This window comes from Lissotriton vulgaris, chromosome 10 (genome assembly GCF_964263255.1).
Source record: "Lissotriton vulgaris chromosome 10, aLisVul1.2, whole genome shotgun sequence".
In the NCBI taxonomy this organism is placed as follows: domain Eukaryota; kingdom Metazoa; phylum Chordata; class Amphibia; order Caudata; family Salamandridae; genus Lissotriton; species Lissotriton vulgaris.
In genome coordinates this window covers 19,365,938-19,386,099 of record NC_141698.1, presented here as the reverse complement: position 1 = coordinate 19,386,099, position 20,162 = coordinate 19,365,938, and the positions used below count along the sequence as shown (strand labels likewise).

Here is a 20,162-nt window from a genome sequence, read left to right as displayed (position 1 = left end):
TCAACAAATAATAAAATATCTGCCCCTCAGCCAACACATGTGTATACACCGTCTCGCAATGATGACATCACCACTCTGTGGCTGCTGATGAAACAATCAGTGCATTTCTCAGTAGTGTGATCCATCTCCTGGTGTGACTGAAATAGAGGGCTTAAGGCTTCATTTTCAAGGACAGATCAGAACTCTTTTTTTTTTTAATGCATACTAAGCAACTATTACTAAGGTTGAAAATCCAGAAGCTCTGCAGTCCCACGTCACATTTCTCCTCATCTTCTTCACCCATAATACTGTCTCTGAAACACTTCTCCGTCGCCTGATGGAAGAGTTCAGTTTTTAATTGTGAAAGCAGGGGCGAGTCTCATCCGTCTCACATGTTGAGATGTCCATCCTCTTTAGCGAGAGCCGTACGTGAAGTTGACTTTAAGATGTAGACTACATTAGTGTGAGAATTGTCGAGGTAATAATTTTGTGTTCTTCATTATAACCTAGGACAAGTCTAAAATTGTTTAATATTAAAAGTAGTTTTATTAAATGTATTCTTTAATTTATCTAACTGCACCCTAATAACGTTAGAACCCCTTAACCATTCCCATCTTGTAACTCTTAAAATCCAGACAACCCTTTCCTTAATCCTTAAAACCACTTTCTATTCCCTCACCCCTTACCTACATCACTGTAAATGGTCCTCTCTAGTTTAGCAGGAATAGGTCACCTTGTCCTGCTCCCTGTACACTTATCTTTGCCATATATGGGGCTTTTTTTTTATATCCACAACTGGTTTGCATTCTACTTCGGCAGACAGTATTTTTGTTGCAGTACTTGTACCAATGTCACCGCAACCCACCTCACCACATCCTTTTTGAAGGAGGTTGAAGGTCAGGGCTCTTTAGAACACTTCCAATCAATTTTACAGCAGCAGACCCCAATACACCAACCGGAATGTAAGAAGAAAAGGATTCCACTATCTAGAATAACTGCAATGGTCCCACAACCTATAAAATTGTAAAACCTCTAACTTACATGAAACCAATAGTGGGCTGGAAGATCAGTTAACCAGAAAAGTTTACAAACAAAAGTGCCTGTCGTGATGGAATAAGAGGACAGAAAACCTAAACAAGACTCGTTCACAGGGTGGTAGACATCTGCGCTTAAGTGCACCAATGTAAAATGTTTGCAAATTCATGCTGAAACAAGTTGATGATAGAGCTCACCTGGAGAAATTTACGCAGACAAATGAGTATCTGCCTTCCCATCACAAAAGACAAACCGCCAATCATTGGACACAAAGGGACAGAAAAAAACTGGGTCCAAATTTGCTTACGTTTTTCAGAATTGATTTTGTTTTGCTTATAAAACACCACAACCTCCTATATCATCTATAAAGGAGTAATGATCAGTGCATATAACATCAGAACGAATCAGGAGGAAAAGGCAGGAGAAGGCATCAGAACATCAACAGACTTGTACCCTTCAGAGACTGTCCTGCTGCTCGAAGCCTGCCTTGCTGCTTGAACCCCGGACTGCAAGAGTGACTCCAAGGAGTAGTTAGCGGAGGCCATGTTCTATGCTGCAGGAACAGCATCCTTGGGGAGAGGATGTGGCCTTACAGCTAGAGCGGTCGACCATGACGCTGAAGAACAGGGTTCGAGTCTCGCAGGGACACTCAAAATCCGGTGATTCTGGGCAAATCACTCAATCTCCCTGTGCCTAACAAAAAAGCAATGCGTCCGTCTGTAATCCAATCGGTGCTCATGTAAAGTGCTCTCATACCTATGGGTTGTTTGCGCTATATAAAACCCAGGAGAAAAAAAAAACAAGCAGCTCCAACAACCTTGATCCCTCCACCTGGACTCTACCTAATGTGAATTCTGCCCCCACACTCCCACCCCTTTCCCAGTTATGCCAACCACCCCAAGACACTTGTAAGGGGTGCTATAGTGTTGTACGGTTCACACTACTTCTGTAAGTTGTGCGTTTGGACAACATCAACTTCAAAACTATGTGGGACTGAGTCCATGCACACCATCAGGATATGTTTTCCAAAAGCATAGTCTTACTGAAATAACATCAACTGTATGACAGACGCTTTACCAGCCTAACCCTAAAACTTGGGACTAGAAAACTTTCCACCTAAAAGTGTCCTGAGAACAGACAGGAGAATGGGACCCAACTGCTTGCTGATCCGCATGGGGGTGCATCGCCGGTTAGCCTGACTTCGCAGTGGCTACCGCTATGTTCTTCTCCGCAGCAGCAAATCCCATTTCGCAGCACCTCTCTGAAGGGGTATGTGGCCTCGTAGAACACTAGACGGTTATTGCCTGCAGCTTTATCCCACTGGAGATTTTAGACGTTCAAAAAAATGACTACGTCCAAACATAGAAGTCTTTCTTCACTGCGACCTCATTGCCTCCGCGGACACCGCCGACTGAATTGCCCAGCTGAAGGTAAGCCGAGCCTGGGCCAAATCCACTTCGTGTATCTGAACCATGTTCCATCGTGGTCAGGCTTTGATCTTTTAGGCTCCATTTTTCACGTAAAAAAAAAAAAAATTCAGAACTATGGTTCGACTAATTGGATTTAATTCCTTTTTCTGTCATTTTATTTATATATTGTACTCTATTTTTTTTAATTGGTGTGGGACTCTTCTTGCGTCTCCACTTTATTACTGATTGTGTGCTCGATAAACACTTAAAACATTGCCTCTAAGTTAAGCCTGACTGCTTTTGTGGCAAGCTTCCAGAGGGTTAAGCACAGGTTAATATATTTTGTCGTTCACCCTGACAAGGGTTGTGGTTGTTGCTTGAGTATTACACACCCCTCTCAATCAAAAACTCAATTTCTTACTCATATGGCTGGGTCCAAACTGAGGTGACCCAGTGGGCAAAAGAACGAGGAGTTGGAAAGCTACCCTGAGCAATTGCTAGTAGTTAGAATTATTGAAAACATTCCCCTATCACCTTTTGTGTGAAGGATGACTGCAAAAGCATAGTAGTGGGCCGACTGCAAAAGCATAGTAGTGGGCCTTCTACAAAATTCCATCTACCCACTGGACTACATTTTACCACCAGAACCCTTTACAAACTCTCAAGCTACACCCCTTCTTGTCACCATCACTAACAAACCAGCTGGCTTTTGGCCAAAAATGATGCATCTACTGAATATTTGGACATTGTTCTACAAAGCTGTTAATTGAAGACTTTCTCTCAGCTATTTTAACACAACACCACTCACAACCTAAAATCTGCCAACAAGCATCTTGTCATAGATCCCTTCAAAGCAAGTCACCTTTTGCCGGTCTCCCAGTCAGCAATATACACTAACCAGACTCCCAGACAAAGATCAGATTAGATATTTGGATTTTCAGATGCCACCATCATAAGGGGCAGACTTACTCAATCACTGAATTTCTCCCTATATACATATTCGTTCAGGTCCCGTTATCAGTAAACTTGCTTAAGCTTAAATTCAGGGTTGGCAGAGCCTTTTAAAAAAGTACACCTTTTCTGAGGAACTCCTTTCTACAACATGTCAATCACCCACTTTTTTCCACTTTAAAAGCTTACCTTTTATAGACCCTCCAGAATAACAGTATCAAGAAAAGTAATCAAAGGGGATGAGCACCTTATAAATGTTATTATATATACCTCCAACTTACTGCCTGTTGTCATCAAAGCGATTTCCACTTTGCAGTTCAAATTGGAGAGAAATGAATAAACCTATTCTGTGTCACCTTGTACCAACATCTGTTACCAGCCTCGGTCTTCAACAATGCAAGGTTGATAGTAACTCAATCCTGCAAGTAATTGCAGTTTGTATCTGTATAGATAACAAGTTGCTTGTTTATGCTTAGAATGACACACAACATCCCTACTAACATCTTTCACGCTGGTTTATGTAGCCACATACTCCACCTAATGCCCCAGGTATCTATGAGAATGTTCATTTCCAATCGAAATGCTTCAGTTGCACAAAGTAAATATATAATACAGAGACCCCTTTTTCCATCCCTCCAGCGCATTTCATCTTGTGACCCCATTCTTCCAGCACACCGGCACATCTCATCTTACGACTCCCTATTTCCAGCCCTTGGTACATCTCAGCTTGTGATCCCAATCTTCCATCCTTCTGGAACATCTCATCTTGTGACCCCAAAATTCCAGCCTACCGACACATTTCATCTTGTGACCTTTTCTTCCAGAGTCACACATCTGCTTTGTGACTTCTAACTCAGCCAGGTGGGTATTTTGTAAGGATCCTCTCGAGTACAGCCCAACAGAGACACTGGACAACAAAGACTTTTCAGATAATTTTGACTACCTGCGAAGGTCCTTGGCTGGTGTTCTGGCTGACGCCCCCGCTTGTGCTGCCATCGCTGCTGCAAGAGCTCCCTGAGACACTGGAACACAGGAGGTTGGATGGTGGGCTGAACGGAAGAGGGAGGGGTTTCAGTGTACATTCTGGGGGAGTAAAAATACATTTCTGAGGGTCAAGGATGGAAGAAGTGGCATTTCTGTCAATGCTAAGTGGACAGAACTTAAAAATAAATAAGATAAAATGGCTAACACTCCAATATGATCATTACCCTGACACACTAAGGGCAGGGTTATCCCGACACCTTATGGTCACTGTTAACCGGACTGCCCGACATGTGTGATAAGTTTACTGACTTAGGTAGAAGACGTCTGGCTCTTCTGGAAAATCGCAACCTACAGATTAGCCTCAAATCATCCTACCACTTTTGGGGAAGCTCAGATTGACCTGTGAAGATGCTAAAGTCAGCCCCTGAGCACCAAGAACGAACCAACCATCATCCAAAATCCACAGTGCTCTGAAATGCAAGTCTTGCAGTAGCCTCTGGACCAAATAACTGACAGAACTCTGTCGCTGCACAGGAATATCTGTGACAGGATGCAGTCGTGAGGCTAAAGCACAGTTACATCATACCTCTAATTTCTGATGATGATATGTGGTCGCAAGCCACAAGTCATATCCTCTGATCAAGGTCCTATTATGATGGGGCTCGGGTGATGTCAGTATTGGGCCAAAAGGTCAGATGATGTAACTTCCATTTATCTCCTCTTCATACTACTGAGTGGTTTTGAAATTTTATAAATACCACCTCTTTTTTGGTCACAAACTGCTGCCCCAAGTTTAAGGCTAAGATGCCACTGAAAGTGGGGCTCCCATATGTATACACGCCCTCTGTGCTGTCTGTATGCTCCCAATATGTATTTTGAAGCCTGTACTTAAGTAGAGGGCAGGGTGTGGATACGATTATGAGCGATGAGCATGAGGTTGGATCCTTCGGAGTCAGTGGTCTCTAAAATTACGCATGTAATAGGGATCAAATATTGATAAGAAAGTGTGACAAGCAGGTCCAGAAGTGGAGGTCCTAGAGGTCCCCAATGTCAGGGGGCACAGAAATGGACTTGGCATTTACCTGCAACAGAGCTCCAGGGGCTCGAGTCCACAGAGGGAAGAGTCAAGAGGGTGAGGACATACAGCTGAGAATCTGGTGGGACTGAATACTCAATACTGAGCCCTACGAAACCTACAATGATGCAAAGTGCACAATCTCATCTCACTGTGGATACTTACTAAACGGGCCCAGCGCCGAGCTACCTATGGGTGAGTCGTGCACTATATTAAATCCAATTAACAGAACAATGGCGTGAACCTGGCATACAGGTTTCAGCTTCTGAACTGATGTACCGCACTAGGCAGCCCAGGCACGCTGCCGCCATGGAAACGGCTTGGTACTCGCTAGTAGTGTATGAGAATGGATAGAAGCTTAACATGCTCTAGATTAGTTCTCTCAATACTGAAATCTAATGGTACACAGTGGAGACCAAGTGAAAAGCCTGCTTAAAGTAACCTTGATTTTCAACACAAACACAGGCCAAGCTCAACTCCATAAGAGGTGGCGGAGGATGCAGGGATAAACGAGAACAATTTGTTACGGGTAACAAGATAGACAAGTAAGGGACTGATCAAGAGGTGGGTGGCAACGTATAATTCTAGCAAAGCAGTGGTAACTTAATTCCCTCATCAGTGTATTTTGTATCCGAGTCGGATTCTACAATGGATATTACATGTGATGGTGGGAATTATATTGCTGCTGATTTGATACTTTACCACACGTCACAAACTAATCACAACCTTCAAGTCCAAACAAGTGCACATATACATATATATATGTATCTTTTTTTAAAGGAAATAATTATTTGCTAATTGAATAGGGTGAGATGTGGGTAAAATAAGTTAAACATACAGGGGATTCTCTGGCTTCCTGTTAAGACATACCTAGAGCCAGTACCAAAATGATTCCTGCGCTTCTGTGTGCCGATGACGCGGTCTTATAGGCCAGAACTGCAAGGGGGCTGCAAATGCTTTTAAACTGTTTTATAGATTTTATGGAGTTGTTGGACTTAATCACTAATCAAAAAAAATTGCATGCCATGACCATAGGCTCTAGGAAGGCAGCAAAGGCTAAATTCTATTGCAAGGGATTTGAGTTAGTAAAAGTCCCCGCTTTTCCCTATCTAGGGGTTCTTTTTGATGATCAGCGCTCTTGGTGCACGCAGCGTGCGTATAAAAAGAACGTGCTAGTTAGAGCATCGGGGGCTACCCTAGACTTTGCAAAAAGAATAGGATAAAAACCACTCCCCGCACTTATGAAGATTTATAATGCTAAGTGTATTCCCATGGCGACTCACGGTAGAGATATTACTGCTCTCGGTCCCCGCATCCACCCCAATTTTTAATATACATGAGGAACTGGGAGCAGGTTTTATGTCTGATCAGATTGCGGCTGCGCTCTATTAGGCTGGCTGAGAATCTGGGCCCAACCGACCTCAAACTTAAATCAACTGATCATCCAGGACTGTCTTACCCTAGAAAAGGTGTAGAGACGTCAAGCAGCAGTTTCTAGACAGACGAAAAGGATTAAGAACGAACTGAGAAAACCTATGGTGAGAAGATTTGTCACATTGAGCTTGGGCCAACATATGCAACCATATCTATCCCATATAAATAAACCGTACCATCTTTTTGTCCTGATTAGATTTAGATGGAATATGGTTCCTTGGCTACTTGCCTTTCCCAAAGGTTACTTTAAAGAGGGCACATTAAATCCTTGCCCCTGTGACAACTTATCGGGTCAAGTCACTTCATATAATGTTTTTCTGCGCTCATTACAATCTACTGCACAGAAAGTTTATCATCCCTTTGTTTAGAAGTTGCAATTTTGTGCAGGTTAGGCCGGCGTTGGTCTACTTACAAATGCTAGCGTCACCTATGGTCTTATTTGGGGCAGCCAGTTTTCTACTGGGGCGATTAGACATAGGAATAGGTCAGCCTGCGGTCAATGTCCTTAATCATGCTATGTAATTAAAAAAAAATAAAAAAATATTCTTATTCTCTGTATGTTATAGTCTTGTTTAAAATAAATTTTTCTTATATTTAAATGTAAATATGAGCAAGTGTATGTGGGGTAAATTTTATTCTGTACTCAGGTCTAATTAAGTTACGGTGATTGATCTCTTATCTATGTTCTGTTATGGCTTTTATGATGTGTGTTTTAATTTTCTACGAACTGTCACATTACATGATGGTGTGCATCTTATTTTGTTGTTCCCCAAGGGGGCTGCAGACCATGGATTTTGTCTGGAGTAGGATTTTATGATGATTATCAATTCTCTTATGGCTTTATTTTTTGACTTACTTATTCTATATGTCTGTTTATGGCTGTTAAAACAGAGGGATCTCAACTGACTATGGACTATATATTTATGTATTATAATGGTTGTAGAATGTCCCGCTTTGTTTCTTTTTTTGTTGTTGCACTTTTATGGCTTTAATTAGCCGAATAAAGTTAATTCTGACTTGACTTGAGTTAAACATACTTTTTGCTATTTCGGTAAATTGCAATGCTAATGCTCATTATAATGGGCTGCCAGAAAGTCCACTGGAATAGGAAAATAGACGTACATTCAGAGATTACCGTAAACTTGGTTGGGTCAATAGACTGGTTGGACTGGACCAGCCTTTTATTCCACCATTCCCCCGGTCAGCTGGGGCGCTTAGAGGCCGGTTTTCTAAGCCCACGGCTGCCATAGAAACCCGTCACTTTCCCCAGCTACCTGAGATTAACGGCAGCAGGCAAGGGAGGCTTCAAAAGAGAATAGAGGAGAGGAGAGAGAGGGAATGGATAGATGGAAACAGTACACGAGGGGACGAAGGGGGCAGTGCTGGTTTGAGCATTTTACCAGGACTGCTTTTGGTTCCCCAGTCCTGCCCTGGGTGGTTCTTAGCAAAAATTACGTGGCTGAAGTTCACAGTTGTGGACAAAGCATTATCCAAGCAGAGCTAGTCGCAGTTAATGCCGATACGAGTTCCATAGTCCTGAAGAGCTAAAAGGGAGATCTCTTTGAATAAAGCTAATATGGGTGTTAAAGTTTAAATGTCAGTGGAAGCAAACTTAGGCATCGACGATTCCAATCAGTCTGGACTTTTGGGAGACCGAACTGCCTAGGGGGTTGTTGGTGACAGGAGTAGTGAAGACTACTTCACATCCTTAAACTGGAATAGCAGTGAAATGCCATGAGTCTTGGGCACTGATTACAAGTTTTTCAGAATAGGGTGGGGTATTTACCACACGTAGCAAATGCCTTAGGATGAGGAATTTAACACATGTAGTAAACACCTCCTATTCTGAGTTTAACAAGAAAATGAGGCATAAGAAGTGGAATCGATTTTTAACACACCAAATTCAGCATATTATGCCACCGGCCCCAATTGTCTCGCAATCAAGGCTTCTTTTACTTTTGAAATTCAAAGTTCTCTCAAACGAAAGAGTGAAGTCTTACGCACAACACTTGTTCTAAGTTGTGAACTCCTTTGGTTTCTTGACAGCACTTTGAGACCATGTATCTAGCTGTTTTTTGGAACCGCTTAGTATTCTCAGCTACTGAAAGAGCAAATATTGTCTGCTCCATATGCAAGCTTCTGTATAGGTGTGTCAACGGTGGAAAAGCACCTTTCGCTCAATTCCATATGCTCTTCTGCGAGGAGATCGTTCTTTGGCAGAGGGTCTTGCAAAAAGTTCTGAAAGGCTACTCCTCAAAGTACAGCTCTGCTATGGACGGAATGAAACTAAAAGAAGCTGATAAAGCGCCTTTTGCTAAGGGGTCAAAGTGCTAAAAATCAACAGAAACAAGCACCCGTTAAATTCAAAAGAAAAGAAAACATGCCATTATGGAAGAGAAAAGGCTGGGGTGGCGAAGTAAGCTAAATAACGATGATGGACTTAACCCAGAACTTATAGTGACTAGGGGTAAGTGTCTGAAAAGGTTCAGCACTCCGTCCATCTTACTGTGCTTGCTTTGTTTGCCCTAAATTGGCAGGGTATGCCTGGACGTGGGTCCCTTGCTCACTTTGCCACTGGATTCAAGCTAGCCTGGCTGATTAGGGCTGTTAGCCCGAAACTTGTCCTAGGATGCTTGTTTCCGGTCCAGGAAGGACCTAGCTTGGCAGTTTGGGATGGACCGTTCCCATGAGGAGCAGGGTCAAGACTGATTTGTCTATGGCTGGGTCTGAACTGAGGTGGCGAAGTGAGCTAAAGAACTATGATAGATTTAACAAAGATCTGTGACTGGGGGTGAATGTGTGAAAAGTTTCTGCTCTCTGTACTATTATATTATTGTGTTTGCTTTGTACAGCCTGGAATACCATGCAGAGCGCCTTGAAAATCACACGCTTTCAAACAGGAAGCCCGTGGAAGGAGCACATATCCTCCCTCACGGAGGGATGTTTGGGGACATTCAGTACCAGGAGGGCAGCCGCATTCTGAATGATCTGCAGTCTGTTGAGCGAGAATGTGTTGATGTTTAAATAGAAGGCATTGCAATAACCAAGGTGCAAGGTTATTAGAGCAATTGCCATTGCCAATCTAAGCTCTGCCGGAATTAATGGAAAGACCTTTTGAGGATATAAAAACAACAATATACAGTCCTATTGACCTATTAGTCAAAAGTGAGAGAATTTTCAAAAATGACTTCTAACATTTGTGGCTGAGGCTACAAGGGATGGGCCACACATCCCAGGCCACAAGATTTCCGACCACACCGACTGCTGTGCTCCAAAAACCAGGATCGGTCTTATTGCATTTAATTTCAGATGATTTCTCTTCATCCAGGTGCTGACACTGACCATGCAGTTTAAACTGGTCAGCTGTCCAAGGCAAATCATTAGTTAAGTAAATGAAGATTTGTGTATCATTTGGATAAGACAACACCTGAAAGTCAAAAGACCCAACCAGTTTGGCCAGGAGGGCAACATACATGTCAGAAAGGGTTGGACTGAAGGAGGACCCTTGTGGAAATGTCAGCACTGACAAGAAAGTCAAAACTACAATGTCCGCATTTTCCATCCATACTTCTTTCCGAATGGGATTTTACATGTTGACTAGCGACCTTGAAGGATAATCTTTGACCTAGATTAAGAGCCAAAGACCATTTCAAGCTCTTTTTCCATACGTAGACCCCCATGATGCATTCTTCACCAGTCAGTGGTCAATAACTTCAGTGGCAAAGTGTCAGCACTGGCGAACGAGCACAATATAAAACCAACATTCAATAAGAAACATGGAGTGCAGTTGGAACTACCTGTCGTCATGAGGGCGGCTGTCCACTCTTTATTCGGGTTCTTGGAGGGGGTCCCAATATTCTGCTGATCTGCCGCTGCCGGACTTGGGACCTGGTACGGAGGTGGTTGCGGTGGTGGGGGAGGATTCCATCCCCAGGCACCTCCAGGGTCATCCCTGCATGGCTTCTCCTGAAAGTCAGGCTGCCCTGTAAGAAGTCAGAAGAAGAACTTGAAACAAGAGAATAAATCATGAAGGGTCCTGCCGCCACTCTTCAAAGCACACAATGCAACCTTTCAAGAAGGCTCCACTCTCACCAGGATGACTCTCTCCAAGGATCAAAAAGAAAGAAATTGCATTAAGAATCGCCTATCTTTAAGGGTAAAGTTCTTACAGAGGCTTTCACTTTCAGAGGAAGTTTCTGTTTTCTTCAATAATACAGGATCTCTTCACAAAACCAAAGTATCAGTAAAAATGAAGGATTAACGTGGAATCAACTTAAGGATTAATCCTGGGAAAAAAAGAGAATCTGTTTGTGGCAGCGAACATGAACATCTTTTTCAGAATAAAGATACCAGGTAGTGCAGTCTGGGCCGGAAGGCAGTGGGTCACGACAGAGGCTACTGTCAAAATCTGTCAATACTGAAACAATTGATCTAATGACAACTAATGGCTAGTTCCCATTATTCCAATTCTTCCCATTACTGGACGGTCTACATTCACAAGAGGTGCCTTGCACTGGGAATAAAGTAAAGAACAAATGTTTCCTGTGATGACGCGACAATTCACTTAACGCTGGACAAGTCATCTTGAAATGCATTAAAACAAAAATACATCTAAATTCATTCTGTGTGGCATGAAATACCACTTATTTTAAAATAGCCTTACACTAAAAAAAAATCCCACATCTAGACGTTAAAAATCAAAGCATACGCTATACCCCAGCAGTAAAACATCATGGAATTAAATGGCATAGCCTTCTTGTCAACTATGATAACTATGTGCTAGGAGGGCAGTTATTAACTGGAGTCATCCACACAGCATCCACTTTCTTCAGAACTTGTATCACATTATCATCGTCCAGCTAGGCAGACACTCTGCATGCACACAAGACAGATCTACAGTGAGTCCCAAAATCCCACGCCTTTGTGCCCCAACGTGCAGGTCAATCTGCCAATGTGCCCCCTTCCCAACTGAAGGTCCTTGCGTGCCAGCATCCATTCCCACGCCCAAGTGTCTATGTGCCAGTGTGTAACCCAAATCCAGCCTTGTGTCCCAGCATACATGCTCATGTAAAGGATTTAGTTCAATGTCACAGTATGCGTGTCAATGTCACAGTGTGCGTGACCATGCCCAAGTGTGTATGTGCCAGTGTGTAACCCAAATCCAGCCTCGTGTCCCAGCATACATGCCCATGTAAAGTAGTTATTTCAATGTCACAGTATGCGTGACGACGCCCAAGTGTGTATGTGCAGTGTGTAACCCAAACCCAGCCTTGTGTCTCAGCATACATGCTCATGTAAAGGATTTACTTCAATGTTACAGTATGCGTGTCCGGATCTGTATATGATGGTATGTATTCAAGCCCCTAAGTTCAAACATGCATGTGTCCATTGCATTGCTGAAGGTTTGTGTTCCAGTGTTAGTGCCCATGTCAGATTGCCAGATTAAGCATCAGAGAAACCATGTCTGAGTCCCAACATCCCCTTCCTAGTGCCCATGTTTGTTTACAGGGGTGTGTCCATGTTCAGATTTGTGCTACAATAACTTGGTGTGGGTTTCTCTGGAAACTGGCAGTTTTCATTTGGTATTTTGGGCTATATATTTATATAGAATGAGATCCAGGTAGGTGAAATGCAGAACTTTACAACTTGTTAGCAGCATTGCTGAAATGATGTGTGGAGTTACTGGAATGAAAAGTATTTCCACATTTTCTTTTTACAAATCTGACATTCTGACTAATCATTAACAGGGTCTAGAACAAAATGTTGACAGGGTTTCCTGAAACTGAAGTTGCAAGTTAAAGATGTCTCCTCGCTTCAAAACAGCTCCTACGCTTAGGGGTTACAATCGAATGGCAGTCTCCAGGAAAGATATGTAATAATCAACTCTGCGGATGGAGAAGATAAGAGGCCAATCATAGCCAGCTTGGTTTCTATACACGTTATATGTTGCACAAAAAGTACAAACAGGATAATCTTCTCTACTTGTATGAAACATTTTCACAATGTGTTAACCATGGCGACACATTGGAATAGCCTTTAAACTATTGGCTCTATCACCAATTACAATACTATTAACTACGTGACAGTACACAGAATCCTCTGATGTGAGGCTTATCGGACCGATTGTGCAGGCGCCTTTACTACAAATTGGGTGGATCCTGCACGTGTAATTGATAAATCCTTGGTTACTGTCGTACATGATTAAAGACTTCGCGAATCTAGCAAATACATCGCATCCGATACCCTTCTGAATTAGGGATAAGCCTTGAGAAAGTCACTTGACGTGACGAAACATGTCGGCTGTCGCTCATCTGGACCAAGAAGAAGAGGACACAACTACCGATCTTAGTCTTTTGAATGTTATTCCTCATTGGGGGATACTTGTCCTTCCTTGGTCCACGTTTCTGAAATCTTTTGAAACTGTATGTTTGAAATCTTTGGAATTGTGATGTTTTAAATATAGCTTTGAATTCAACATCATTCAATTTTGAGAACCTAAACTTGTTACTGCCAGTGATATTTGGAGAATATACAAACTATTATGCTTTGATCAAATATAGATAAGAAAAGTTACTTTTGAGTGCCGGGATATCTGTACAAAAATATTGTGCCTCACTGTAAATGCTTTGGCAGGACCTGTAGACTTTAGCATCTAGGTAGTAGGGTGCATATTTATCCTGAGTGGCACCAACTCCAAAATGATACTTTGAGATTTACTGACTATGAATATTATATTTTCTGACCCAATCCGACTTTATATGTGCTTGAGGTGCGCTTCCCTTACATTACTACCAGTAAGAGTTGCAAAAAGCTCTCAAGGTGTGTGCAGATGTGAAGTACTAGAGGAATCAATACAGGGAAAGCACATCTACACCTTTCTGCTTCACCCTTCCACATAGTACCTTCCCTCTCCATCTCACGAGACTTTCAATGTGCCAAGAACTTTCAGCTGGGAAGAGGGACATAAACCTACTCAAACTTGAAGATCTGCAGCTGCCACCAACCTGCTGCTTCGGCGCGTCTAATACGCAAACGGGGCCAGGGAACACTGAGGTGTTTTCTTCTGGGTTAGGACAGTTAATGATTACTGCATTTATGCAACTGATACTCAGAGCAGAGCGCGTGGGCATTCATGCCTTACTTCAGGACGTGGAAATATGCAGAGGCGGCAGGAGGGGAGCAAGAGAAAGTCAGATGCAGTTTGATAGTAAATAACACCCAAGGCTATCCATCCCCTGTCGGCTGGTTTATTTTAGAAAAGGCTCCAGCAGGAAAGAAGAGTATACTTAAAAATAAGATACCGAAAAACCAGAAGATGCCAACATCTTCTGGCCAGAGGTAGGACTCAAGGTGCCATTATAACTTCTTAGAGCAAGACACCATTGACCCAACTGCCAGGATAACTTATGTTGCTTGGTTCTTGTTGACTTAGATGACTTTAGAAGCACTCTGGTCTCCAGCTGGGGGTCAACCGAGCCTTTAAGGTGGGCAAGGATAGACTTGTGAGGACTCTCATTCTAAGAGGGATCACCCCTAAAAAAGGGTTTGGGTCAGAATAAAAAGGGTCACTTCAAAAATGTAAAGCCCAAAATGCCACCATACAAGAAAAAAAATGATTTCATCAAAGTCCTAAATCCTCCTGGCGCTCCTGGGGTGCGATACTGCAGTGATCCGGTGTCTGGTTAGGAGCACTCCAGACACCTGGAATCCAAGGTCCTATTACGGATCCAACTGGCTCCTAGAATTGCAATGCGAGTGATGGAAATTGTGGAACTGCCAAGTTCCTGGAGGTGCCTTTTCCTTTTGGGATTGATCTTAGAATCCATAAGTCGCTGTCAGAATCTTACAGTAGCGGCAGGCATCCACACGACGCAGGGCACCCTCTGTAGTCACAGGTGATGCGACTCCCCAATGGGAATTCTCCAGTTTATGGTTGGGCTTCAACCTGTGATATCTGCAGAACCGCCTGTGGTTCCAATGGGTCTAGAATCAGGGCGGAAACCGGAAGTGTAGAATCCTAGCTGGCAGTCTCCGAAGAGCTTTAGGACACTTCAGCCATTGGCTCGCTGCACTATGAACGTCTACGTTTAGTTTGCACGTGTACACATCCGCTAAAAAGTAGTCCATTTTAAGGCTAGGGCTCGTACGCCATTTTCTGCTTTCATTTGATTTTTTTTTCCATCATGAAAATGTATCATGTTATTTGAAAAAAAAAAATAGCACATATTTAGGCAAAGGTATTTTGTAGTTATTATTACTTTACTTTTAAAGTCGAGTGCATTGTGTTCAAAAATAAATGCATTTAAGAAAATCGCAGGCTTGCCAAGGCTTTACCTATTGGCTTTGACATTGACAATGCTTGTTCCAATCATGGCTCCGAGAATACGCAGAAATCCAGTTTATTGCCGTTTCCCGCTCATTTGCTCAGGTGGGGCGGAAATGACAAGACTTCTCCGAAGGGCTCCCTGGACGCGGGATGGGGGCTCCTCGCCCCCTGGATCACTCAGACAGGAGCATAAGTGAGTGCTGAGGAAAACTTACCAAGAAAAGCTGGCTGGCATCAGTCTCCAGCCAGCATAGAGCCACACTGCCCTCCTGTGGCTCTTTGAGGCACTGGAGAAAAACTGGTTTATCGAGGAGTGTGCACACGGTGGCAGAGGCGAGGAGAGCGTGCACACGGTGGAAAAGATGGAGAAAGTGGATTGGAAGAGCTCTGTGGAGCTTGACATGCGGCAGTCTTTCAGGAGGAGACAGCTGCGCAGATAAAACCAGATACCAACACCGGGTGCTCTTGTGCACAGGCAGAGACAACAGTGGCCAGCCGTGCACCAGCAGCGTGCACTGGTACAGCAGGCCTAGAGCGAGGGGATAGCGCACAGCTGCGTATCCGGTCCAGGGAGGTCACAAGTGAGTAGACAGAGTCCAGCCTCGTAACACTGACTGGACACTAACACTGGGACTCAAGTAAACAGACAAGAGTGTCCAGCTACACTGTGACGGTGCACGGTTACACGAGCTTTCAAGTGAACAGACAAGCGTGTCCAGCTACACTGTGGATTGGCACTGGTGCAAGAGGTCTCAAGTGAATAAACAACAGTTATAAACTAAGAACAATCCGGCATTCCATTCAGCAATGCAAATACGATAAAGGACACATTTTTCAGAATATATTCTTGTTCAGTCCTTTTTCCAAAATATGAGAAAAGATTTTTTTCAAAGGCACGAAAAGGAGTCAAGATAGCGAGCGGTCTATCTATTAATTCAGTTTCTATCGGATGTCAGATCCCAAAACGCTATTGTTGCAAGTCTGACATTTTCGTCCAACAACTGTGTTGGTGCAACGTTTAAATCTAGTTTAGCTTGAGAAAGTAGCCATATTGGTCCTCTGCTACGAACGTCCTGGCCGTATTTTGCGTTGCTAGGAACAGTTATTGGACGAAGATATAAAACTTGCAACAATAGCGTTTTGGGATCTGAGGAAATCATTGAAATTAATAGATAGACCGCTATCTTGACTCCTTTTCGTGCCGTTTAAAAAAATCTTTACTCAGATTTTGGAAAAAGGACTGAACAAGAATATATTTGCCCTGAAGAAGACTGTAAGGACGAAACGCGTTGGCTACGTCATGTCATTTCTAAAGAAGAGATTTGAATAAAGAAATCACACACCGACCTGCTGATTCGTTTTTCTGAAAAATTTGTCCTTTATAGTATTTGCATTACTGAATGGAGTGCCGGATTGTTGTTTGTTTATAACTGTTTTTGTGGAGTAATCCATAGGGGGCGTAGGGGTATTGCGTCTCAGGTCAGTGGTACCCAACATAAATGACTTTGACCCAATTAGGGGATAGGTGCGGTGATATTTGCCCCATACCCTGTGATCTCTTGTATTATTATATGAATAAACAGCAGTGTCCACCCAACACGGATTACAACAGGAACGCTTTGTCTTAAGTGAACACTTTTTAAAATTTGACATTTGCACAAACACCGTCTCTCGGTGCAACGTTTAATTGAAATTGTATTTCACTTACCCTGTACTGGGCTTCGTTCCACCACGGCTTGTGCCGTTAGAGCGGCGGGCCCACAGCAACACCATTTCCGGCACCCAACTCGGAAACCTCACTTCCGCCCTGACCTGCTGCTGAACAGGCAGGTTAGCGGTACAGTGTATCCTCTCCCCCTGTATAAATGGCACTGTGGAGGAAGCGCAGCAGGAGCGCCGACTTCGCGCCGAAGTCGTGCCAAAGTCCTACCCGTCTGCGCCCGTCCGCGCCAGATCGGGGCTAGGGGCCACCTCCTCTGCTCAACTAACCTTAAACCACGCCACCACAATCACTTATGACTCCCAAACCCTGATGAAACTTATGCCGCCCGTCCTCGACGGCTGCCTACACTCTATTGCACTCGGTAACCCCACCAATGCATGTACCCATTGCAGCTACCGACCTACGTGCCAGACAAAATATTCACAACCCGCCAAAACATATCAAATGTTTCTGCTAAATTGCCGCTCGCTCACCAAACATGCGGTTCAAATGTCGATTCTCTTAGAGGACAGCAGCCCCGATGCCATTTTTCTCACAGAACCATGGCTCAAAGAGGCGTCAGACCCTGATATCACCTCCCTTCTACAACAGGGATATTTACTACAAAGAGTCGACAGGCCAGAAGGCAGAGGAGGAGGAATAGGAATCCTTTATAAAAACCAATACCAATGTAGGATTAACGCAGGCTCTATATCAAACTGCGAAAGCATGCAATTTGCCCTTGACCTCTCTCCTACGGCGACCTTTTCAGGTATACTTATCTACCGCCGCCCCCAAACCAAATGGGAGATTTTCTCGACTCCTTACAACTTAAAGTCGCAGACTTAGCTGTCACTAGCCCACACCTCACCATACTAGGTGACATCAATATCCACCTGGATAATCTAGATGATCCCTCAACCAAAGCCTTGTTAGAGAATTTGGAAGCTATCCAACTCACTCAGAAGGGTTTCGAACCGACACATGAGAAAGGCCATCTTCTGGATGGAGTGTTTAGCAATGACCACAGACTAGTAGTAGGGACCCCTATGGCCCTCACATGGTCTGACCACTACTTGGTCCCCCTACGGTGGCAACACACCGCCTCTGTCCCACTACCCTCGCGTACTTTGCTTCAGGGGAGAGAATGGACTAAGCTCTCTGTTGACAGGTGGACAGATGCTTTACTTACCAACATCCCACAAGCTATGGATGACCCAACACTATTGTATGATAACTACTCCCAATGGATCTCCAAGGCCCTTGACGATGTGTTACCACAAACAACCCTAAGGGAAAAAACTAAATCCAAGGTATCACCATGGTACACCCCCAAACTCAAAGAAATGAAAAGACACTGTAGGAAGCTAGAAAGAACCTGGAGGGCCTCTCGCAGCAGCTCAGCTAAAATAAATCATCACGATGCCATAAAAGAATACAAAGCAGAGATTAACTCAACCAAGGCCCGCTTCTTTGAAGACAAAATTAATAACGCCCACAACTGTCCCAGAGAAATATTCCAAATCGCTAAATCTCTAATTGACACCCCATCCATCCCCCCGGATCCCAGCAAAGCACAATTCCGATGTAATAATCAAGCGGAATATTTTTATAATAAAATACAATCAATCTCATCGGCATTTGTTGCTCCAGATCTAGCTGACCTTGAAGCAACTATGCCACCCGGCATCACACCTCACAGACTAGTAGAGTTCCCCCCAGTAGAAGTGGACGCTCTGGAGCTTATCATAAAAAAAGTCAAATCTGGATCCCCAAGTGATCCCGCACCCCCATGCCACTTAAAAAAGATCACAGATACAATACGGCCAGTTATTCTTAACATCCTTAATAACTCCATCACTACTGGCATAGTCCCCACGGCCTGGAAGAAAGCTCAAGTACGAGCTCTTCTGAAAAAACCTTCCTTAGATCCAGACATCATGGCCAATTACCGCCCAATATCCCTGCTCCCCTGGGTTAGCAAACTGCTCGAGAGACACATCAATTCATCTCTCACTCATTACCTAGAATCAAATAGCATACTTCACGATTCCAAGGCAGGATTTCGCCCCAGGTTGGGAACGGAAGCCGCTCTTCTGACAGTGACCGAGTTAGCCAGGAAACAGATGGACTTAGGCGGCACTACAGCAATTATTTTGCTTGATCTTAGTGCCGCTTTCGACACTGTAAATACCATCATCCTCATTCACCGTCTTAAGCAAATAGGAGTATCAGGAACAGCCATTCGATGGCTACAATCTTTCCTAGAAAATCGCTCTTTCCGAGTAGTTGAGGGCACCACACAATCCAGGACCTGGCCTCTTGATCAGGGTGCGCCTCAGGGCTCGTCCCTGAACCCCACCCTTTTTAACATATATATGCTCCCCTTGGCAGACATCGTCCACTCATTTGGCCTGGAGTTAGTCACATATGCTGACGATACTCAACTGATCGTCTCCGTGAACCAAACCACCGCCTCCTCGCCCAATCTCGAGGAATGTTTAGTGGCAGTTAATAAATGGATGGCCAGCTCTCACCTAAAACTCAATGGTGATAAAACGGAGCTTATGATTCTTGGAAACCCAAACATCCCTTGCCTGCTACCAAACTGGCCCCCATGCATGGGCACCCAGCCTCAGTCCAAACCCCAAATAAAGAGCCTGGGCATCTGGCTTGATGCCAATCTGAATTTCAACTACCAAGCAACGATCGTATCTGCCACCTGTTTTGGCATGATGCGTATGCTCAGAAAAGTACTACCACTTCTACCCCCACAAGCCCGCAGGATCATGGTGCAAGCTATTATTCTGTCCCGTTTAGATTACGGGAACGCGCTGTACCTAGGGGCTCCGGCCACTACAACAAAGAAGCTCCAGGTCACGCAAAATGCAGCAGCCCGTCTCCTGCTGGGCCTCAACAGGCGGGACTCAGGGACTGCTGCTCTTAAAAGACTCCACTGGCTACCCATCAAGGCTAGAACACTGTTTAAATCAATGTGCTTTATGCATAGGGCTATGTGGAAGGGAGCGCCAGCAATGATCTGCTCGCTGGCCACTCCATATCCCCCCCGCAGGTCGCTGCGTTCCAGCACAGCCTTTCTGGCCACCGAGAACAAAGTCAAACGTGCCAGATGGGGAGGCCGCTCCTTCTCCTGGAATGCGGCTAAGGCATGGAATTCTCTGCCAGTCTCCCTGCGCGGTGAACCTAATCTCCTAAAATTCCGGAAGGAATTAAAAACCCTCCTTTTCACATAAATCACACCGCCTT

The 20,162-nt window shown here is 44.0% G+C and overlaps 1 protein-coding gene across 4 annotated transcripts in view; it reads right to left on the bottom strand.

Moving 5' to 3' along the window:
• The window catches only part of IRAK1 (interleukin 1 receptor associated kinase 1), a 212,145-nt gene that overhangs the window by 95,089 nt on the left and 96,894 nt on the right, over positions 1-20,162 (bottom strand). For all 4 annotated transcript variants that reach the window (XR_015300637.1, XR_015300638.1, XM_086940252.1 and 1 more), the window contains exons 3-4: positions 10,665-10,850; positions 4,318-4,457 (exon numbers count right to left, since the gene is read on the bottom strand). Coding sequence is in view for 2 of the 4 variants with exons in the window: in XM_086940252.1 (XP_086796378.1) it covers positions 4,318-4,457; positions 10,665-10,850 (326 nt within the window). In the remaining 2 variants the exon portion in view is untranslated. The remainder of the gene's footprint in view (positions 1-4,317; positions 4,458-10,664; positions 10,851-20,162) is intronic.